This window comes from Carcharhinus amblyrhynchos, chromosome 10 (assembly GCF_965287045.1).
Source record: "Carcharhinus amblyrhynchos chromosome 10, sCarAmb.v2.hapA, whole genome shotgun sequence".
Lineage (NCBI taxonomy): Eukaryota > Metazoa > Chordata > Chondrichthyes > Carcharhiniformes > Carcharhinidae > Carcharhinus > Carcharhinus amblyrhynchos.
This window is the reverse complement of record NC_137333.1, coordinates 52,967,591-52,991,885: the sequence shown is the minus strand read 5'-3', so window position 1 is coordinate 52,991,885 and position 24,295 is coordinate 52,967,591. Positions and strand designations below refer to the sequence as shown.

The following is a 24,295-nucleotide window of genomic DNA, read 5'->3' as shown; positions in this document are numbered from 1 at the left end:
AGTCACCACTGCAAAGTTGAAAGGGGAAAGTTATTTGGTCAGGTGATCAACATGTCTGCGTCCGTGTTGTTGACCTAATGGCCAACGTTTGATACTTACCTGGTTTCTCAAATGTGGTGTAAATTACTGCAGTTATTGTTTTCATAACGAGCTACTCGGTAATTATTACACTTGCTTGCAGTTAAGACTAGAGAACCAAGCTTAAGTATTTTTTATAGTTCGTTTTGCACTTTCATCTCTCCACGGATACTGCCAGACCTGCTGCGTTTTATTTAATGTAGTTTTACTTGGACATGTTACCATAGCGTTTCTCCTTTACTAAGGATTGAACAACGATGCTGTTAATTACTGCAGGATAGATTTATTTATCCACATTCTACGTATTAGCCAAGTTTCGTGGTAACGTACTGATGCATTTTTTCTTTGATATTTTAGTGCAACATTATATTTTGAATTGCCTAATTTTAAATCAAATTGTTGTAGGTTTTGAGAATGGTAGATAATACATTGCTTACACAAGATCTACAACCAAATATTCCCAACCCAAATATGATGGAAATGCTCCTCGAACGGTTTCAAAGACTTCCAGAATTAGACAGGTATTTATCTCATGCATAGTTATGTATTTAATATTGTTATTGCACAGTGCAATCGCTACTCCTGCAAATGGTGTTATCAAAAAAATGCTACTAAAGAATTCAAAAGGACAACTTTCAGCCAATATTTATTTTAAACTAATTGATATTTAGCTAAACAAATGACAATAAAAGCCTCCAAATGAAGTACGTTTAAAACAAGCATCCATAAGGGTGACAAGGTTAATTTTAAAACAAACATTCACAATCAGAAAATGTGTTTATTTACAGTTACCAATTTAGAGGTTTACAAATTTACAATTTAAAGGAATCCAACTGAGTTTACACAGTCTTCAAAATACTTATTAATTTTTCTCCCTTAATAGTCTTGATTCTGAAAAAAAACAGTTAACAGAAAAATGCCCTCCATCATGGTTCAAACGCTTTAGCCATCGTACCAAAAATACTCCTTTGCCTGTGCTGATTGAAGGGGATCACTATTGTTTGCAGTCTAATAAGATTATGGAATGGGGTGGGAGAGAAAAATCGGGCAAGGTTGTGAATGTAGCCCAATCAATCACGCAAACCAGCCTTCCATCCATTGGCTCTGTCTGCAATTCCTGCTGCCTCTCAAAGCAGCCAGTATAATTAAGGACGCCACGCACCCCGGACACTGTTTCTTCTACCTTTTTCCGTTGGGGAAAAAATACAAAAGTTTGAGGTCATGTACCAACAGATTCAAGAACAGCTTCTTCCTTACTGCCGTCAGACTTTAGAATTGGACTTACTTTGCATTAAATTGATCTTTCTCTACACCCTAGCTATGACTATAACACTACATTTCCTTCTCTCTGATCAGTATGCTCTGTATAGTGCGCAAGAAACAATACTTTTCACTGTATGCTAATTCTTGTGACAATAACAAATTAAATCAAATCAAAACTCTTGATCATGATAAAACAGTTCCTAATAAGTGGATGCAAGGAGAGGATAGAATTTTACTTGGCTGTGATATTTTAGAAGTCAGCTTGCTCCACTCACTATTTAAGCACACTCATTTGCAATTGTCTTTTGGGTAATGTACTAATTACAACCCATGACAGTGGTGCATATCTTAGAGAGAAATGCAGATGGAAGAAACTTCCTCTGAACTCTCTTTTGAAGATATAGTCAGGGATGTGAATAGATCTCTCGTCCTGTGGCTTTAAATCCTCCAATAAAGAAATGTCATACTGATTCACAGAAATGTAATCCATTTTTAAACTTTGTCACAGAATTGTTACAGCTCAGAAGGAGTTCAAATGACCATTGTGCCTACATCAACTCTCGAAGGAGCATAATGACTTAGTGCCATCCCTTACCTTTTCCCATACCCATGCACACAAGTCCTATTCAAATAATTATCTAATGCTCTCTTGAATGCCTTGATTGAACCTGCCTCCATCACACTTCCAGGCAGTGTATTCCAGACCCAATCACTTGTGAATAAGTTTTTTCTCTCATCACACTTGTTTCTTTTACAAATCACTTCAAACCTGTGCCTGCTTTTTCTTGATCTTTCAGAGGGAACAGTTTCTCCCTATTTCCTTTTGTCCTGTGTCCTCATGATTTTGAGCATCCCTATCAAATCTACTCTTAGTCCAAGGAGAGCATTCCAACCTCTCCAATCTCTCTTCATAACTGAAGTTTCTCATCCCGGGAACCATTCTTGTGAAGCTCTTCTGTATTCTGCCCAATGCATTCACATCTTTCCTAAGGCATGATGCCCAGAACTGTACTCCAGCTGAGATCTAATTGCTGCCTTCCATATGGTCAACATAACTTCCTTGCTCTTATATTCTATACTGCTAGTAATAACGAATAGAATTCTATATACTTTATTAACTGCTCTCTCCATCTGTCCTACCATCTTCAATGATCTGTGCACACATATAGTCGGATCCCACTGCTCCTGCATTCCCTTAAGAATTTTACCCTTAGTTTATGTTGTCTTGCCATGTGCTTCCTGTCAAAATGCATCATCTCACACTTCTCCCCGCATTAAATTTCATCTGCCATTTATCTGTCCACTCCACCAGCCCATCTCCTTTAGAAGTTTTACACTGTCCTCTTCACTGTTTACCATACTTCCAAGTTTCATTTTCATTCAAACTTTGAAATTGTCCCCTGCAAACCAAAATCTAGACCATTAATATATATCAACAAAAGCAAGGGTCCCAATACCAACCTAACACGGCAACATAACTTATTGAAATAGAGCTATGTGATTTTTTACAAAGAACAGAGAAGTTCTCCCGGTGCCCTTAACCATAGACACAAATCATAAGAATATAATAAGAACATAAGAAATAGGAACAGGAGTAGGCCATCTAGCCCTTCGAGCCTGCCCTGCCATTCAATAAGATCATGGCTGATCTGTCGTGACTCAGTTCCACATTCCCGCCCTCTCCCCATAACCCTTAATCCCCTCGCTTATCAAAAACCCATCAACCCGCGTCTTAAAAATATTTAGCGAGGCAGCCTCCACCACTTCAACGGGCAGAGAATTCCAGAGATTCACCACCCTTTGAGTGAAGAAGTTCCTCTTCAACTCCGTTCTAAACCGCCCTCCCTTTATCTTGAGGCTGTGCCCCCTAGTCCTACTGTCCTTTCTGAACGGGAAGAGTCTCTCCACCTCTATCCTATCCATCCCATTCATCATCTTATATGTCTCAATGAGATCTCCCTTCATTCTTCTAAACTCTAACGAGTACAAGCCTAGTTTATTCAGCCTCTCCCATCTGGTCAGTATTACATTGCTGTATGTGGGTCCTTGCTGTGTACAAATTGGTTACCTACATTACAATAGTGACTACACTTCAAAACTACTTAATTGGCTGTAAAGTGTTTTGGGACATCCTAAAGTTGTGAAAAGTGCTATATAAATACTGTCATTCTTTCCTTTGAAATTCTCAACCCAAATTTAAATATCTTAATCTTGCATGAAAAAGTATCACACAGGCTTGGATCCATCACACCCAACAATTAATAATTACGTGATTTATTGTATTGTAATTTTCATGGATTGTAAAAGGGTACGACAGATAAACAGTAAAGGACTGTTTCAAGTTGGTGGCAATTCATTAATGGGCACTTTGATACAGGATTATCACTAGAAAGGGAAAAAAATATTTAGAGTCATTAGAACATAATCAGCAACAACGTGGTCACTGAAGCAAACGTTTATTTAAAAGGGAATAGAAGCATTTGAAAAGTAATGTAAAAATGTTCAAGGGAATGTAATAGATATCTCTAATTGAAGAGCTAGCACCAACATGATGGGCTACCTACTAGAATTTTCTAAACTGCCAAACCTGCAAGGATTATTTTTTAAGTGTATGACCTATGACAATTGGAACTGGAGGCTGTTAAAATTCTGAAATCAAATTGGCAATTACTCTAAATCCAATATTGCCAGGTTCCACTGGAAATGAATCATTGAATCCCTACAGTACAGAAGGTGGCCATTCACCCATAGAGTCTGTACCAACCACATCCCACCCAGCCCTATTCCCCTAACCCCACACATTTACCTTGCTACTAATCTCCCTGATATTAAGGTCAATTTAGCATGATCAATCAACCTAACCCACACACCTTTGGACTGTGGAAGGAAACCAGAGCACCCAGAGGAAATCCGCGCAGACATAGGGAGAAAATGCAAACTCCATGTAGACAGTGACTAAAACGGAATTAAACCTGGGTCTCTGGTGCTGTGAGGCAGCAGTGCTAACCACTGTGCCACCGTGCTGCCCAACATCCCTCCCTCTTCCTTTGATCCTTGGGGTAAATTGTTCACTGAAAAAAATTCCCTAGGACAATTGTTCTCTTTAGCTTCCATTCAACTTAGGGAAAACATTGTCTAGGACATGACGCAGTCGCACAACTTGGGGAGAATGTTGTGGATGGGGGGGATAGATTACTCCACTGTCATTTCATTACTGTTTGTAGCTTCAAAAAGTACATACTGTTTCTCAGCTTCTATTCAACTTGTCAATGCATCTTGAGGGAGGTGCAACAGAATTCTCTCTTAATTCTCAGGAAATCTGGAGAAAATTGGATGTTCTGCTCACCCATAATATTTCTTTCTATTATGGGGACAAACCAGACAATTAACATATACCCAGAGGACACTGCAAAGCTGAGGTCTGGCAAAATTCAAGGTATCCTGATTTACTATTTGGAAGTACTTATTCTAACTCATTTCTGAAGCAGGTTATGGTGTTGCTTAGTGTACAAATAATACAGAAAATTATCCCAAGCTGTAAATTCTAAAGCAAATGAGATGCCTTCCCCAGATATTTTCTCTATAGCTTTAATAGTTGGCACCTCAAAATTGTTTATTTTAAAAATTATTAATGACATTTCTAATGGTGAATCCACTGAAATTTGCCAAGATGCTCGTTTTCCAGTACATAAGAAATAGGAGCAGTGTGTACTCCCATGTCCATGTCCCTTTAAATTATAGTTCATTAGAATAATTTCATTTACAAACGCACACTGCTGAGTCTATTTGCGAAATACAACACACCTGTACAGACAACTGCTGAAACAGATTAGAGTGCCTTTCGTTGAAAGATATTGAAGCTTATCTGATGGAACTCCCACATTACGTTCCACCTTTGTTCATTTCAGGTTTCCCTCTATCTTCCTTACCTGTTGTCGTTTCTTTTTCTGCTTGCATTTAACCATTTAAGGAATGTGTGTGGGCCAAAGAAAATGAACGTCTGTGTAATTCTCTTAACATGATGGAGTAGAGAATATGGCCCTTCAAACCTGCTCTTCAGTTCAGTAAGGTAACGGCTGATCTGATCTTGGCTTCAACTCCATTTCAATTTCCTGCTGTTCTCTACTACCCTCAATTCCACCATACACACACACAAGTATGACATTGCATGTTCAAATTTAATGAAGAAGATGCTTTAGGAAGTAGCCAGTAACAGATGGACACAGGACAAATTTTCGTCAACATCATATGACTGCAGAACTCTAGCGACAGATACACAATTTTGAACATGCAGTTTTTAAGCTTATTTAAGTGGGTTTCCATGCTGCAAGAAAAGAAAGCAATTCTGGAAGAAAAACTGGCTTTAATTATAATGGAATGATGGTAGTATTTGTAATAAATGTTTGATTTAGTCATGCATATTTGCAGGAAATTGTTAAAGGAATTGCAGGAACATGGTTCATCTCAGATAATGAAAATTACCTCAATAAAGAGGTTGATAGAATATTTCTGAAGGATATGGTAAAGAGAGCTTTCGTGTGAATTTGAGAATTCAGTAATCACAGAGAAGTAAAATAGCCTGACTTGAATAATCTACAAGTTGGGGAGCAAGATGGGATTTCTGACTGCAAGTTAATATATTTGATTGGCACAGTGGTTAGCCCTGCTGTTTCACAGCACCACGGACCTGGTTCAATTCCAGCCTTGGGGAACTGTCTCTGTGAAGTTGGCAATGTTGTCCCCATGCCGGCATGGTTTCCTCCAGGTGTTCTGGTTTCCTCCCACAGTCCAAAGATGTGCGGGTTAGGTAGACTGGCCTTGCTAAATTGCCCCTTAGTGTCCCAAGATGTGTAGGTTAGGGGGATAAGTGGGGTAAATATGTGGGATTATGGGGATAGGGCCTGGGTGGGATACCCTGTTGGAGAGTTGGTGCAGATTCGATGGGCCGAATGGCAGCCTCTGCACTGAGAATTCTATGATTTCAATTCAGTATTATCTGGGAATTCCTTAACAGATGTGTGGCAGTAGAATCTGCTGAATGCAATTAGGTCAATGTCAATGAGGATAATTACCATTTGCACCTGGTAGTTCTAATTAAATTAAAAATTGGCACAGACACTGGGTGTGTTTGTAGGTTAGACATTAAATTTGCACTGTAATGGTCCCATAAAGGGTTTGAGTAGTCTCCATTTAATTCTCTTAACATGATGAGTAGAGTATATGGCCTCTCTAGTCTGCTTGCTGTTACGCAAGGTAATGGCTGATCTGATCTTGGCTCCTACTCCATTTCAATTTTCTGCTGTTCTCTATTACCCTCAATTCTGCTATAGTTCAAAATCATGTCACTTACCCTTATATATATTCAGCGACACAACTGCCAAAACACTGAAGTAGAGAGAGATTCATGACCCTCAGAAGAAATTCCCCCTCATCTCAATCTTTCATGGGTGACTCCTTATTCTGAAACTAGTCCCTCTTGTGGGAGGTATACCTCAGCCTTAGTAATTTACTGTGTAACATGTTGTCTTTTCTGGTTTGCCAATTTCTTGGATCAACTTTAGTACATGTTCATAACCAAGTAGTGTCATCCCATTAACTTGAAATAATCATGCATCAGTCATTAATTGTTCACCATACTGTCAAAATCTCAACTTCCGAGTTTGACTTTAACACAAGATACTTAACAACAGATTGTCTTTATTTTACTTGCCAGCAAGGGGAGAGATCTTGACGTAATGGATCCAAAACACCTGTTCACCGGACAAAGAAAAATCATGGTTTATACAGTCAAATCAAAAGGGTTACAAATGACAGATTGATCCAATAGAATGAAACACTGAATAATCCTGAACTATGTGATCATGATACCTCATGGGATACCCCAATATATCATCCCTGAGCCTTGTGAACTGTCCTTTAGTCTTGTAGTCAGACATCATGTCTGTATTTTGAAAGCAGCCTTACAAAGCATCTTCACTAAAACAGTCTCACTAGATAGGCTGGGCGAATGGGCCAGGAAATGGCAAATGGAATTTAATGTTGGCAAGTGCGAGGTGGTCCACTTTGGTAGGAATAATGGTAGGAAGGATTATCACTTACGTGGCGAAAAACTGCAGCAGGCGATGGTGCAGAGGGACCTTGGGGTCCTTGTGCATGAGTCGCAAAAACCCAGCTTGCAGTTGCAGCAGGTGATCAGGAAGGCGAATGGGATGCTGGCCTTCATAGCGAGGGGGATTGAATATAAAAGTAGGGAGGTCTTGCTGCAGCTGTATAGGGCATTGGTGAGGCCGCAGCTGGAGTACTGTGTGCAGTTTTGGGCGCCGTACTTACGCAAGGATATTTTAGCCTTGGAGGGAGTGCAGAGGAGGTTTACTAGGCTGATGCCGGAGTTGAGGGGGTTGAGCTATGAGGAGAGGCTGAATAAACTAGGCTGTACTCGTTAGAGTTTAGAAGAATGAGGGGAGATCTCATTGAGACGTATAAGATGATGAATGGGATGGATAGGATAGAGGTGGAGAGACTCTTCCCGCTCAGAAAGGATAATAGGACTAGGGGGCACAGCCTCAAGATAAAGGGGGGTTGGTTTAGAACAGAGTTGAGGAGGAACTTCTTCACTCAAAGGGTGGTGAATCTCTGGAATTCTCTGCCCATTGAAGTGGTGGAGGCTACCTCGCTAAATATTTTTAAGACGCGGGTTGATGGGTTTTTGATAAGAGAGGGGATTAAGGGTTATGGGGAGAGGGCGGGAATGTGGAACTGAGCCACGACAGATCAGCCATGATCTTATTGAATGGCGGGGCAGGCTCGAGGGGCTAGATGGCCTACTCCTGCTCCTATTTCTTATGTTCTTATGTAATCAATAAAGGAGGCCTACTAAAGCTGTTAGTATTTTATGGCCTTGTCAGTGAAGTTAACTAAGGAGATCAGCTTGCCTCCAGAATATTCCCTGATTGTAGCCCTGATAAGTTTATTGCCAGCAACAAAACACTTGTATACATTCCTTATCAATCCAATGACTGAGCATTTTACCATTATCTACAATTTCAGGGGATGCCAGCATGTATTATTAGTCCTGGTCAGTTCCTACTGAATCCTCTATCATAACTCTTTCGTTAGCTGTGACATTAATGTCTTTGACTCTGTTTTGATTAGAAACTGTGAAGGCAGCCTTATTAAAATTCACTCTTTTATCAATTTTTTTTGATAAGGTGTCGGGCAATTAAGTGTCCTCTATGGCATTAATTCCAACAGTTGGGTAAAGGAATGTATGTAATTCATGTTTAGTATCACCGGGTACTCTGCAATTGTTCACCATGTTAAACGAAGTTTCTTTGTTTAACTTCTAAAAACATATATAAGATATGTGTGGACTAATTAAAATATTATACATACCTTTAAAACTACAAAGTATTTAAAACATCTAGTTACATTTACTAACAAGTCTCCTCTCCATGACTTAGTGAATTCTACATCTAAGTTGATTAAGCAAAAACCTTGGCAGAGTCTGGTAATCTTGTATTAGCCCTTTCATTTCTCTCTTTCTACAATATCTATAAATGTCCTCCTTTGCTGCCCTATGTATTTGATTGGCACAGTGGCTAACCTTGCTGCTTCACAATGCCAAGGACCCGGGTTCAGTTCCAGCCTTGGGGAACTGTCCATGTGAAGTTTGCATGTCTTCCCCATGTCTACGTGGGTTTCTTCTGGGTACTCTGGTTTCCTCCCACAGTTCAAAGATGTGCGGGTTAGATGGATTGGCCTTACTAAATTGCACCTTAGTGTCCAGGATGTGTAGATTAGGGGAATTAGTGGGGAGTAAGGTGGGGCGGCACAGTGGTGTCACTGCTGCCTCACAGCGCCAGGGATCCAGGTTTGATTCCTGGTTTGGGTCACTGTTTGTGTGGCGTTTGCATACATTCTCCCTGTGAATGCATGGATTTCCTTCGGGTGCTCTGGTTTCCTCCCACAGTCCAAAGATGTGCAGGTTACGTGAATTAGCCATTTTAAATTCTTCCTCAGTGTACTTGAAGAGGCGCGGGAGTGTAGTGACTAGGCAATTTTCACAGTAACTTCATTACAGCGTTAATGCAAGCCTACTTGTGACACTAATAATAAACTTTTAACTATAAACAATTTCATTTCCACATATGGTATTTCTAAACATTGCCATAAAGGTGATGCAAGGTAGTTCTCTTTCATACCCTTGAAAAGTTTCATGAGCACTGAAGATTAAATAACAGTGGTGTGAGATGTTCTGTACAATATTTTGTGTCAGCAGTTGATTTTTCTCCCCACAGAAAGTTTTTTGCATACGGACCAATCTACCTTGGGATAAATTCGGCATTTGCTGGTTTAATAGCCAACAGTTTCTTTCGACGAATACTCAATATTGCACAAGCTCGTTTTACTTCCAGTTTGCCCATGGCAGTCCTTCCATTCCTGTCAACAATAGCAGGGTATAATGCTGCAGTATCAAAACCTTTGCTTTCAGGTTAGTAACACATTTATTAAATATATTACTAAAGCATTGTTTGTATGTCAGTTTGAGGTCCAAAGTAATTGTCATATTCCTATTTTTAAAATTAAAAATGTTTTATAGCAGTGTACTTTTTTAAAAATTAATTTACGAGATGTAGGGATCACTGGCTAAGCAAGCATGCCCTTGAAAAGTGGTAGCGAGCTGCTTTCTTGAACCACTGCAGATCTTGAGGTGTAGGTACACTCACAGGGAGTGGAGGTAGGGAGGGAGTTCCAAGACTTTGACCCAGCAACAGTGAAGAAATGATATATTTCCAAGTCAAGGTGGTAAACAGCTTGAAGGAGAACCTCAAGGTGGTGCTGTTCCCAGGTAGCAGCTGCCCTTGTCGTAGGTGGTAGCAGTTGTGGGTTTGGAAAGTGCTGCCTAAAGATCCTTGGTGAGTTCCTGCAGTGCATCTTAAGAACGTAAGAACATAAGAAATAGGAGCAGAAGTAGGCCATCTAGCCTGCCCCGTCATTCAATAAGATCATGGTTGATCTGACGTGGCTCAGTTCCACTTTCCCGCCTTCTCCCCATAACCCTTAATCCCCTTGCCTATCAAAAACCTATCTACCCGCGTCTTAAATATATTTAGCGAGGCAGCTGCCACCACTTCAACGGGCAAAGAATTCCAGAGATTCACCACCCTGAGTGAAGAAGTTCCTCCTCAACTCCGTTCTAAACTGCCCCCCCCCCCCTTATCTTGAGGCTGTGCCCTCTAGTCGTACTGTCCTTTCTGAGTGGGAAGAGCCTGTCCACCTCTATCCTATCCATCCCATTCATCGTCTTATACATCTCAATGAGATCTCCCCTCATTCTTCTAAACTCTAACGAGTACAAGCCTAGTTTATTCAGCCTCTCCTCATAGCTCAACCCCCTCAACTCCAGTATCAGCCTAGTGAACCTCCTCTGCACTCCCTCCAAGGCCAAAAGTACCATCTTGTAGATGGTACATACTACTGCCACTATACATTGATCGTGGAGGAATTGAATGTTTATGGAAGGGGTAGCAATCAAGTTGGCTGTTTTGTACTGGATGGAGTTGAGCTTCTTGAGTGTTGTTGGAGTTGCACTAATCCAAGCAAATGGAAAGTATTCCACCAGACTCACAACTTGTGCCTTGCAGATGGTGGACAGGTTTTGGGCAATAAGGTGGTGAGCTATCCAACACAGGATTCCTATCCTCTGACCTGCTCTGATAGCTACAGTATTTATATGGCTAGTCTAGTTCACTTCAGTTTCTGGTCAGTGGTAACCCCCAGGTTGTTGATAATATTGTACTTTATTTGAATAAATGCATCACAATCATTTTTACAAATGGAGACTTGGCAAGGGGAAGGAAAGAGAAACTGCCATTCTTAAATAACATGCGCTGAATAACGGTCTTCACTCAACAAAACACTTCAATATCAGCGGTGAGGAGTGAACAAAGGAAACTAAAATAAAGCACAGAGGAAAGAAACCAGCAGCAAAAAGGTAGACATAGGTTCTGAAGAAGCTTGTATGCAATCTTATCAAATGGCAGCTGTTGAAAATAAAGCTGAAATTAAGATTTTAATAGGCTTTAAATTTTTAAAAGCTATTTTTTCTTTAGGTGATCTCAACTGTCCCACATGTGCCTTAGTTAGAGGGGGATTAGTAGCTTCTGTTGGTGGAGGCTTGTATCCTGTTCTCTTGGCCTTGCCTATAAATGCTGGCCTTGCAACAAGGTGAGAACTATTTTCCTGTATTAGATAAAACCATCTTGCAAATAAGAATTGTTTTGATTTATACTGAATTCCTGTGTCACAAGCATAATGTAATATTTTTCTAATTTGGCATGGGCGGAAATTGGAGTGATGGTTGTTGATGGAGAAGATTGTGCCCAATATCAACATTGATATTCTATAATGGGAGTAAAAATGTAAAATATTTGGTGCAGAAAATATACTTAAAACTCAATCTGTTTTTCTATCTCTGGTTGTTTACTCTCATATCCTATTTTTCCCCTTCATGTCAACTTTTTGTTGTCCTTGCTGGATTCCAAGATACTCCCAATCCTCAGACTTGCTATCATTCGTCGCAACATTTTATAAGCCTCTTTTACTAATCTAATACTATCCTTAACTTTGAATGAGGTACAGATGAATCTTTCCTGCAGATTTTTGATTTTTGCTTGAATGTATTTTGTTGCTTCAAATGTTTGCCAGAATTTATTTACCACCATATCTTTTAATCAATTTACTCAATCAACCATAGCCATATCTCTCCTCATACATATTAACTAAGATTTTTGTTTGTGATTGGAGTATGCACCTCTAAACTTTATATGGAATTCAGTGATATTATGATCACTATTTCCCAGTGGATCTGTTACTGACATTAATTAACCTCAGATTATACAGTACCAGATCTAAAAATGTTTTATCCCTAGTTGGTTCCACAATGTATTGAGTCAAGACAACTATCACAAAACATTCCAATAAATCCATTTTCTAGAACCCCCCATATCCCAATCTATGAAGATTTTAGACCTCCAAAATTACTGTATTGCCTTTGTCACATGCTCCAATAATTTCTTGTTTAATTCTTTGTCTGACAGCATAATTACAACGAGGGGGTGTACAAACTACTGCCTTCAATGTTTTTAGACTTTTGACATTCCTAATTTCCACCCATGCTGATTCTACTTCATGATCTTCTGAGGCCAGGTCCTTTTTCACTCATGTTCTCATGTCATCCTTTATTATCAGAGCCACCATTCTTCCTTTTCCATCCTGCCTAAAATATTTATTTCCCATCTTGATGTCCCTACAACCATGTCTCTGTAATAGCAATTAAATCTAAATAATTTAATTATTTTTGCACCTCAGTTCATCTATCTTGATGCTTCATGCATTCAGATCAAGAACCTTTAATTTTTTTTTACTATTATTCCATATATTGACCTTATTTGTTAGTGCATAATTAATGATAAACTTTTTGTCAACTTCCTGCCCACTGCTTATTTTTACCTACATTGATATACTGTTCCGTTGGCTCTTTGGATTTTTGAGTCTTCCTTCACCCAACTGTTACACCACCACCTCAAGACCTTCTTCCGACACCACACTTTGAGCCACATGTTTAATTCTCTAATCTACTTGAGTCTATGTCAATTGTTGTGTGGCTCAGGTAATAATTTAAATGATTCTTTTGATATTCTGCATTTTAATTTGGACCTTAACTACTTAAACTTTTAACATTTATTCCTAGTTCTACTTAGTCGTAACATCATTCCTAATTTGTCATTGGTTCCTGCCTGGGCCACAACAATTGGGCCTGCTCCATCCATGTTCCTTTCCAACTGCATGTGGTCCTTAACCCCGACCCTTGACAAGCAATACAACCTGTCATGGCTGCAGCAAACAGTATCTATCTCCTGATGTAATTGTCTTCTATCAATGCCACATTCCTTTCTGCCCCCCTCACTTCAGCGGTATCCTGCACAATTATCTGTTGGTCAAAGTCAGAGGCTAGGCTTTACAATCACTACATGCTGGATCCCCATTCCTTCCTGACTCTCAACGCACTTCCAGTCCCTGGCAATTGACCAACTCAAACTTTTCCTGACTGAAAGGATGTGACTGCCTCCTGGAAAAAACTGTCCCCCTCCCTGATGCCCTGCAATGTTTCCTATTCAAACTCCAGCTGAGCAACTCTGAGACAAAGGATTGCAGTGTATTCCATAGATTCCCACATTCTACAGTGACTGTATACTATCATCCCCACCTTATTGATCCAACCTTATTTAATTAGTCAATTAGTTATTAATTTACACCACTAAATTATTACAAGCTACATAGTCCTAGCTTGGAGACCAGGAAGATGATCCACCAGCTACTGGATGCTAGAAGGTAGACACAGCATCCTTCTCCGTCTGCACCTAATTTCAATGTGAACAAAATTCCCAATGTCACATTCCGTCTATGTTATACTCAGGTGTAGTGTCCCCTCCAGGCAACCCTTTGCCCCATGCAGTTTGCAAATCTGTCTGCTTTTATATAGTACTGATGTATCATTCCTCAGTTGCAACAGTAGTTCAACATCTGACTACAATAGCTAACACCTAGTCAAGGCAACTGCTTCAGCTGATTTGACAGATCACTGCCATGCTACTTAACTAGCTTGCCTTCTGAAAGTTGTGTGTCAGAGACTGGCTCTTAATTTACACTTGAAAAACCCTTACCAGAAATTCCCACAATAAACCAGATTATCAACTTTGCACTCTATCTACGTCGCACTCGGGCATTGTCGTCTTAATGCTTCCCCTTCCTTGGCATAGTTTTATGAAAAGGAAATCATATTTGATAAATTTATTAGGGTTTTTTTGAGGATATAACGAGCAGGGTCGATAAAGGGACACCAGAAGATGAAATGCTTTCAGATTTCCAAAATATATTAGATAAGGTGCCACATGAAAGGTGACTACACAAAAGCTTATTGTAGAGCAGAATCATAGAATCCCTACAGTGCAAAAGCTTGGGTGGGGGTGGGGAGCCGACTGGAGGTGATAGTGGTAGTCTGTCAGCGTGGATGGAGAGGACTGGCTAACAACAGAAAACAGTGTCAGAATAAATGGGTCATTTTCAGAGTGGCATGCTGTACCAAGTGGAATGCCAAAGGGATCGGTGTTGGGGCTTCAACTATTTATAAGCCATATTAATGGTTTGGATGAAAGAAATAGCTGTATTATAGCCAAGTATGCTGATCATACAAAGATAAGTGAGAAACTGAGTTGTGACAAGGATACAAAGAGTCTGCAAAAAGAAATAAGGAGTCAAAAAATTGGCAGAGTATAATGTGGGAAAATGAGGTTGTCTACTTTGACAGGAAAAATAGAAAAGCAGAATATTTTAATGGAGAAAGACTACAGGCTTCTGTAATACAGAAGAATTTGGGGTATCCTTATATACGGATCACAAAATGTCAGCATGCAAATATTATGAAAGCAATCAGATGTTGGCCTTTATTGCGTGGGGTGTTAGGGACCAGATCAGAAACTCCAAGTATGAAGTTAACCTAGACCCCAACCATTTTTTATTTTGGCATTAGTGTGAGGATAAGGTGTTTCGCTCCAGGTATGATTCTATCGACCCACTATGAAGCTTTTATCAAAATAAACTTTATTTAATGCAGTTTAACTATTACAAAAAAGAATTAACATAACTTTTACGAATTGAAACACAAACATGACAAGGTATCGTTCTTAAAAGCCAGCTGTCTCTATAGCTCTTCACGGATATAAATCTTTCTTCAGAATCAATTAGCAAAAAAAACATATGCTCACATAGATGCTACATTTCTAGCCTTTTAACCCCTCTGGACAGTTATAGAAAGATACCAGTCTTCTGATTCCCATTCAACAGCCTCCAGAGAAAGATTCATCCCCAAACAACAAACGCTGAAAGAGACCTGGCTGATCCCAGCCTCCAAACCCACAGAGAGAGCACTACTTCTCTCAAAAGATCCCAAGCAGCAACTGAACTTCTCTGTATTAGCCTAGCTCCGCTCAGTCACGTGATTTTTCTTATCAACCTAATCAAGCCCTACTCTGGAAAACACAAAACTAACATAACTGCATTACTCCAGATTAAAATAAACATTCGAGCAATAAAAACAATTATGCTTCTGCAGTATCTGCCTGTTACAAAGTAGCATCAATAAATTGAACTGACTGCTAAAAAAACAAATCCTGCACAAGATACATGACAAACACATTCCTAAAAAGCACAGTATTGTCACAAAATATTTTTTCTTAGAGGGTCTTCAGTGTTTGAAATTCACTTTCTCAATGGCTTGAATATATGCAGGGAAGGGTGAGGTTGTTGATTGACAAGGGAGTCAAACATTATGGGGAACAAGTGGAAAAGTAGAGTTCCGGCCACAACCAGATCAAACATGATCTTATTGAATGGTGGAACAGGCTCAAGGTGCTGATTGGTCTTCTCCTGCTTTTCTTTCTCACATTCTTTTGATGGAAAGAAAACAACAAACCGGTTGACTTACCTCCACACCTTGTTGGTCCAAAAATAAAGCTCCCCATCCTCCTAAATTAAACAATCCTCTGAACAATTCAGTGTGTCTTTGACTTAGTTACTTGTCAAAGTTGAATTGTAACATATTCGGGAAATTCTAGTTACTCTTCTGGATTGCAAAAACCAATTAAGTTTTATCTGAGCTGGAAGAGTGGGCAGTTGTAAAAATCCCATGCAAGAAAACTGAAGGAAGTTTTAAAGAAACAATATTTGTCACTTTGATAATCCTGACAGAAATATTATATAAAGTTTAGCTTTAGAGTTTGAGCTGCAGGAAGATCCTAAGGGATTTGGTGCGGCCACTTCCAAACAGTATATGTACTCAGCACATTAACAAAAGCTTCCCAAGTTAAAGGATAGAATACAAATTGCCTTGAGGTAAAAGGAGTTGGGCACTTGTTTATCATAGTAACTGATGAAAGGAAGTATAAATTTAGCCAAGACCCAAAATACAACATGCAGGCATTCATGCACAAGTGACACTTAGAGCTTCATGAGCTGTATCAGAGAAACTATATCAGCTTCTTAGGAAAAAGGTAGAAGAGGATGAATTGAGGGGATGAGGTTTTTAAAATGTATGTCTGCATTCAAACTATCATATACAATGACTCAGGTTATGTTACATACGTGGGCCCTAATTGCAAAAGGTTTATGCTTACCTTACAGCATTTGCAGAACATTTATTCAAGTTTCTTCAGACGTGTGTTCTGTCAGAGAGTCAGTGCTGACTTGATGGGGCCAAATGGCCTCTTTCTGCACTGGAGGGATTCTATGATGATCATATGATGGGGACTGAGGATTTATGCATCACTACCTCAAAATTATACCTACAATGTACTCAAAATCATTATTTTCTAACTACATCTTATTCTCTTTTGTTCAGGTATAATACAGCCCCTATGCCACAAAAGGGAAATATAATACGATTCTGGATTTCTGTTTCTCAGCCAGTTATGAGGAAACTGAGCTTTGTGTTCATCCTCCAAGCTCTTTTTGGAGTCTATCTGAGTTCTAAGCACTATGCAATTTATGTGAAAATGTTAGCTCTTACCCCAACTCTTACAGATCCTGAACTAGATGGATAAAGTGCAGGAAAACATTTCTCCAGTACTTGGCGACATATCATGCATTCACCACTGTTAAACTATGGGAAGATAATTTCTTTTGCAAACTTATAATAATGACTAATAAACTGATTAACGCACAACCAAATGTGTTCAAATATAGAGTTACTGCACCTATAGTAGTTATTTTTGATTCTTGAGATAGTGGCAGTTGTGGGTCAATTGAGAACACTTTCACAGATTCAAGTTCCATTCCAGGAATGAAGCGCAAAATCAAGCCCAACACTCCAGTGTATTACTGGGTGATCCCTGCATTGTCAGAGGTGCTGTCTTTTGGTTGAGCTTTTAAACCAAGCTCATCTGTCTGTTCAGGTGAATGTAAGATATTATGGAACTATTTTGAAGAGCAAGAGTTATCCCAGTTGTCCTGGCCAACATTTCCCCTCAACAAATCAAAGAAACTGGTAATTATCACACTGTTGTTTGCACAAATTGGCTGCTTATTTCTTTCGTTACAACAGTGACTACATACTAGTGCTTTGAGATATCTGGTGGCCGTGATAAATATGATATAAATGTATACCTTTTTTCCGTAAAGTCCAAAAGTGCTACATCAGTGGTGCAGTCTATAATTAAGTGCAAGGTGATTGAACCTCTAAGTTTTAAGCCAATCTGAAAAAACAGGCTTGGATTTGTAAAGGCTAGGTTATACCTGATGAATCTGGTTGAATCTTTTGATGAGGTGACTACCGTTCTGGATGGGAATGCCTATGGATATGGGCTTCCATAAACCATTTGATAAATGTCCTTCACAAGAGATTGTTGTCATAAATTGAAGCTCATGGAATTGAAGGCAAATTGGCTTATCAGCAGGATGCAGTAATTAGTAATAAAGAGATGCCAATTGGCAGTGGTGTCCTACAAATGTGTGTGCTGGGGCCTTAACTATTCACCATATTCATTAACAACTTAGCTGATGGGATGGAAAGACATAACTAAATTTATACAAAGATAGATTTCTAACTATAACGCTGCCTAACATTGGAAAGAGAAGTTGATAGATTAGTGAGCTTGCACACGAGCAGTGGGGGAGAACACAATTCTGGGCAAGACACATTCAGATTGAGTGTGGGTATTGCAAATTTATAGCACAATGGGAATTCTGTGCAGAGGGGAAGAGGTGCTTTTTTGATGTTTGCTTTCCTACTTAAATTTTGTGAAAGTGGTCTTGTGCTGTTGCAGCAGTAGAAGCTACATGGGAGAGCTGATTGCCAAGTAGCGCATAAAATCAGGTAAGTATTTCCTACTTTCGTCACTTATAGTTCATATGGTCTTTTTGTGGTTTATAGTTGTACATTTCTGTAGTGAGGATCAGAAAAGGGCCCTGGAGTAATTGTTGTAAAAGATTTAATTTAAAAGGAGCAAGTCGTAGTGTGCTTGTTGTGTTCCATGTGGGAAGCCAGAAACATTTCCAATGCCAAAGACCATCAGGAAGAGTCTCCAGTTGCAGTTCCTGGGAGTCTGGGTTTCAGAGCTGAAGTGGTGGCTGGGGACACTGAAGCATTCACACCATGGGCCAAAACGCCAGTCAGAAAGGAAATGAGTGACTACCAGGCGGAGTAAGAGGACTAGGCAGGCAATACAGAAACCCCCTGTGGCATTCCACTGCAGACTAGATATACTATTTTGAATACATTTTGGGGAATGGCCTCAGTGGAAAGCAATAGCTCAATTCATTGCACTACAGTTGGCTCTGCTGCACAGGAGAGGAGAAACTGGGAATGCAATAGTTGTAACTGGTTCAGTTGTAAGGGGAATAGATAGGCATTTCTGTTGCTGCAAACAAGATTCCCTGAATAGTATATTGCCTCCATGGAACTAGGGTCAAGACTGTCTGAGCAGCTTCAGGACATTCTGGAAGGGGAAGATAAACAGCCATTGGTCATAGTACACATCAGTAGAAATGACAGGTCCTAAAAGTGAATATAGCAAGTTAGGAAATAAATTGAAAAGTAGGCCCTCAAAGGTAATGATCTCAGGATTATTACCAGTGCCATGTGCTACTCAGAATAGAAAGATCAGGATATGTCAGATGAATATATTAAAGACAAGATGGTTCAAGGGGGAGGGTTTCAAATTCCAGTTCTGGGACCAGTACAAATTGCTTGCATTACAGCTGGGGAGGACTGAGACAGATGTCCAGGGCAAGTATTTGCAAGTGCAGTTGGACAGGATTTAAATCAGAGGTGGTGGGGGGATGGAATCTAAGCAGGGTGACAAGGGAAAAAGCTAGCACAGTAATAAAAGTAAGAACAGTGAACAAGGTAATCAAGAGTGATAAGCAAATAGGGCCACAGAACAAAGAAAAGGATGATTACAAATGACAAAAAGGTAAGCCCAAAGGCTGTGTCTCATAATGCACAAAGCATTTGGAATAAGGTAGATGAATTGACAGCACAAATCAATGTAAATGGTTATCTCATAACCATCATATGGTTCAAAGGAGATCGAAACTAGAACTGAATATCCATGGATATTTGATGTTTTGGAAAGGCACAAAAAGAAAGTAATGGAGCAGCACTTAGATTTGAGTCAGTTTTGAGACACAATTTAGATGATGTAGAGTCCATTTGGGTGGAGGTAAAAAAACAGCAAGGAAAATATGACATTGATATTAGTATATCAACCTCAAAAACAGTAGGAAAGGGTATAAATCAAATAGGAACAAGTAAAAATAATAAGGTTTTAATCTTCATGTTAATTGGGTTAATGACGTTGAAAAGGATAGCTACGACACAAATTCAGTGCATTAGGGTTAGTTTCCTAAAGCAATGTGTCATGGACCCAACCAGGGGTAATGTATTAGAAGGCAGATTGAATAAATGCTATCTGAGCAAAAGATCATCCAGGAAACAGTGATCATAACATGAAGGAAGGCAAAAAGGTGACCATAGGCTAATAAAACTTAATATCTATTATCGGAAAAATGTTGGAATCAATTATTAAAAGTAACAGCACATTTGAAAATTCAATCTAATCAAGCAGAATCAGTGTGGCTTCATGAAAGAGAAATCACGTACAATTTAGTTTATTAGTTTTTAGAAGTTTCAACCATAGTGGATAGAAGGGAACTATAGATGTTGTATTTAGATTTCCAGAAGCTATTCACATAAGCTAAAATCCCATGGAGTTTGAAGTAGTATATTGACATGGGTAGAGAACTGGTTAATGGACAGGAAACAGTGAGTGAGGTTATGGGGTTGGCAGTCTGTAACCAGTGGGGTTGCACAGAGATCAGTGCTGAACCCACAACTATTTACAATATATATTCATTTGGCTGAAGGAATCATAGGTACTGTGGCCAAATTTGCAGATAACACAAAAATAGATGAAAGGCAAGTTGTAAGGGGGATGCAGTTTACAAAGAGATAGGTTAAGTAGGCAATTAGTTGGCAAATGGAGTATAATGTGAGAAAACATGAAGTTGTTCATTTTGGAAGGAAGAACAAAATACCATTATTTAAATGGAGAAAAACTGCAGAAAGCCCCAGCAGCAAGAGACTTGGGGATGCTTGTGCACAAAACATAAAGTTAGTACACAGATGTAGCAGGTAATCAGGAAGGTTAATGGAATATCAGCCCTTATTTCAAAGGGGGGATTGGATGATAGAAAAGTTTTGGTGCAACTGTGCTAGGTACTGGTGAGACCATACCTGGGCTACTGCAAGAAGTTTTGGTCCCCTTATTTAAGGAAGGATATTTCACTTAAGGCAGTTTGGCAAAAGTTCACTAGTATGGTCCCCAATTGGGGAGATTTTCTTATGAGAAAAGGTTTAAAAGGTTGGGACTCATTCAGATCATTAATTCCATTAAAACATATAGGATTCTTAAGGGGCTTGATACGATGTTTCCTCTCATGGGAGAGTCTAGGACCAGAAAGCATAGTCTCAGAATAACAAGGTGCCAATTTAAGATTGAGATGAGGAATTTCTTGAGGGTTGTGTCTCTTTGGAAACCTGACACAGAGCTGTGGGGCAGACTCCTTGTTTATACTTAAGGCTGAGATAGATTTTACGACAGCAAGGAAATCGAGGGTTATTCGGAAAGGGTAGGAAAGTGGCCATAAGGAATGTCAGATACGATTGAATGGCCTACTCCTGTTCCTATTTCTTAATCTTATTGTGGTTAGAAACTGAATCCTCGTGGCTAGTGGGTAATTGATCCAACCTGTCAATCAAGGGCAGAATGTTTCTAGATATTGTACTTGGGAACAAAGGCAGTACTTGAGATGTATTCAACTGTGAAGAGAAAGAAAAACAAAACTTCTTGCTAGTGGTTAATTGATCCAACTCATCAAACAAAACACTTGAAGCAGGCCAAACACCAGATGCTATTTTTTGTAAGTGAAAAGGGGGCACTCCCCAGTGAAACTCAATCCTCGCTGTCCATTAAATCACTTCAAAAGGGGGCCAAACAGCAGTGAACTCTTTCAATGTTAAAAATGGATTCCCCCTGCCCACCCTCTCCAATAAATCTTTTAGCCTTTTATATGCCCAAATGGTTTCAGAATAGTTGGGGCTTGAGACACAAAGCACTTTAGGATGGGGGGTTGACCCATCCTTTCAGTGACTGGGGAGAGGTTGCGTTCTGTGCCAAGGGTGCTTCCCTTGTCAGTGGGAGTCACCGTGTCAATGGTGAGGGTAATGGGGGCAGGGAGGAGGATCTGCATTTCAACGCTAAGATCAGCGTGTTCTTGAAAAGATCTCTGAAGCCCAGCTGGCTGGTGTATTTCATATTATACATACTTTTAAATGCTAGAGGCACTACCATCGCCAGCAGGAAACACTCCAGTTTTCCCACTGGTGGGAGCACTTAAGAATGCGGTCAGATGAATCATACCCAAAATCTTCCATTATAATCATTCTACTTTTGCTACATGCAATTCAGCAGGTTTTCAATACATGCTGAAAGCTCTGGAGTGGGCTTGAATTTACAATCTTCCAACTCCGTAGCTATGTATTACCATGCAGCTATTAGAATAAGAAATCTGCAGAAAACATTGGAAATAGTCAGCAACCGTTGAAAGAACTGTTAACTTCAGGCAAACAGAATTTCATCAAAACATAAGACTTTAAAAATAAACTAACATCCACAACCATATGGTTGATGGGAGTCCTTGAGTGTTGCACCTGTGCTCTGTTCACTAGGATTATCCTTGGTATGGAGGCATTGTCTATAAAAGGTTAACCTGCTTGGGACTACTCATTGGAATTTAGAATGAAGTGATCTAATTGAAACATAAGTTTCTTGAGGAGTAAATGCTGGATGTTTCCGCTCATGGGAGAGTCTAGAACCAGAAGGTATAGTCTCAGAAGAACAGGGCGCCAATTTAAGACTGAGATGGAGGAATTTCTTCAGGGGGTTGAGTATTTCAAACTTCTTGCCACAGAGAACTATATGGGCTAAGTCCTTATGTATAGTGAAGGCCAAGGTAGATTTTTGATCAGTATTGGGAAAGGGCAGGAAAATGCACATAATGTCAGATTAGCCATGATTTTGTTGAATGGCAAAGCAGGCTCAAGGGGCCGAATGGCCTACTCCTGTTCCTGTTTCTTATAATTTTATACTATTAGGCAAAACTGTGTCAAATGGATTTAAAGAGTAAGCAAATGTTGTATGATCCATTTTGGACCCAAAATAGATATTACAGTACTTCCTAGATGATGAAAAGCTATAATTCCTGGAGATCTAAGGAGAGCGGAGAATGCAAATATACATATCATTTTCAGTACTTGTTCATGTTTTTAATAAAAAAGGCTAATGGAATGCTAGAAGGTAGGAGTTAATACGTATCTATAAAAATTCCTGATTAGACTTCACCTGGAATATTGTGAGCAGCTCTATACCAGTAATACACTGGCCTTAGAAGGATTGCATAATGAACTTACCAGAATAACCTCTGGATTCCAGCGGTTAAATTACAAGAATGCACCAACTGGAGTTATATTGCCTAAGGATTTAGATTGTGCAAAGGTACTTGATCGACATTTTCAAGATATTAAAAGGGAACAGATGAAATGGATAGAAAGGAACAAATTCTAGTTGCTGGGGAGTACTGGTCTAAAAGTTGAAGCCAGACATTTACATGAAATTAAAAATACATCAGATGATTGGAATTCTCTTCTGCAAATGGCAATTGATACAAGACCTGTAAAGTGCCCAGTCTACCTCAAATAAATTTGAATAACAGGTAAGCTGGTTGGCTCATGCTGTGACAATGTAGTATTTTCTAACAGGATGTTGATGTCAAACCAAAAAGATCCTGCAAATTATTAACCTGTTCTTTGAATTTCAGTGCGATGCCAGATATGTAGCTCAAACATTCCAATGACTGGTGCAGCCTAACAGTATGTTCCTTGGCTGTTCACAATGGGCACCCTACTGACCAAACTCAACCAACCCGTACTTACAAGCCTCAAAACATGAGGTGGAATTCTCCCAAAATATTCTAAGTGTTGAATTTACATGAAAACTGCACTAATTCACCCTGTTTTTTCTCAGCGGGAATTCAAAGAAGAATCTCCCACACTGTGCATTGCAGAGGCCACTAGCATGAATATTATTAGAATTCAGGGGTTGGGGCCTACTGCCACTGGAGAGGCTGAAATCAGTATGCAATATCTGGCAGTTACATAAGGTGAGGGTAAAAGTAGTACAGATGGCCAAAAGCTTTTGGCAAAGAGGACATAAAGCCTGAGAAGCTTAAGCATGAGTCGCAAAAACCCAGCTTGCAGGTGCAGCAGGTGGTCAGGAAGGCGAATGGGATGCTGGCTTTCATCGCGAGGGGGATTGAATATAAAAGTAGGGAGGTCTTGCTGCGGCTGTATAGGGCGTTGGTGAGGCCGCAGCTGGAGTACTGTGTGCAGTTTTGGGCGCCGTACTTGCACAAGGATATTTTAGCCTTGGAGGGAGTGCAGAGGAGGTTTACTAGGCTGATTCCGGAGTTGAGGGGGTTGAGCTATGAGGAGAGGCTGAATAGATTAGGCTTGTACTCGTTAGAGTTTAGAAGAATGAGGGGAGATCTCATTGAGACGTATAAGATGATGAATGGGATGGATAGGATAGAGGTGGAGAGACTCTTCCCGCTCAGAAAGGATAGTAGGACTAGGGGGCATAGCCTCAAGATAAAGGGCGGCGGTTTAGAACAGAGTTGAGGAGGAACTTCTTCACTCAAAGGGTGGTGAATCTCTGGAATTCTCTGCCCGTTGAAGTGGTGGAGGCTGCCTCGCTAAATATTTTTAAGACGCGGGTTGATG

The 24,295-nt window shown here is 39.8% G+C and overlaps 1 protein-coding gene across 1 annotated transcript; it reads left to right on the top strand.

Moving 5' to 3' along the window:
* The first annotated feature begins 24 nt into the window (after nt 1-24).
* Nucleotides 25-24,059, top strand: tmem126a (transmembrane protein 126A). Its single transcript, XM_080197061.1, has 5 exons — nt 25-158; nt 484-599; nt 9,639-9,832; nt 11,454-11,568; nt 16,799-24,059. The coding sequence occupies exons 2-5, from the start codon at nt 493-495 to the stop codon at nt 16,998-17,000; spliced, it is 618 nt and encodes a 205-aa protein (XP_080053187.1). The 5' UTR covers nt 25-158; nt 484-492; the 3' UTR covers nt 17,001-24,059.
* Nucleotides 24,060-24,295: the final 236 nt, after the last annotated feature.

Bases quoted from the DNA above. Each gene is read 5' to 3' on its own strand.
- tmem126a (XM_080197061.1), top strand. From the start codon at position 493: ATGGTAGATAATACATTGCTTACACAAGATCTACAACCAAATATTCCC. The intron at 600-9,638 runs GTATTTATCTCA...TTCTCCCCACAG, and splicing joins AGACTTCCAGAATTAGACAG to AAAGTTTTTTGCATACGGAC. The intron at 9,833-11,453 runs GTTAGTAACACA...TTTTTTCTTTAG, and splicing joins ATCAAAACCTTTGCTTTCAG to GTGATCTCAACTGTCCCACA.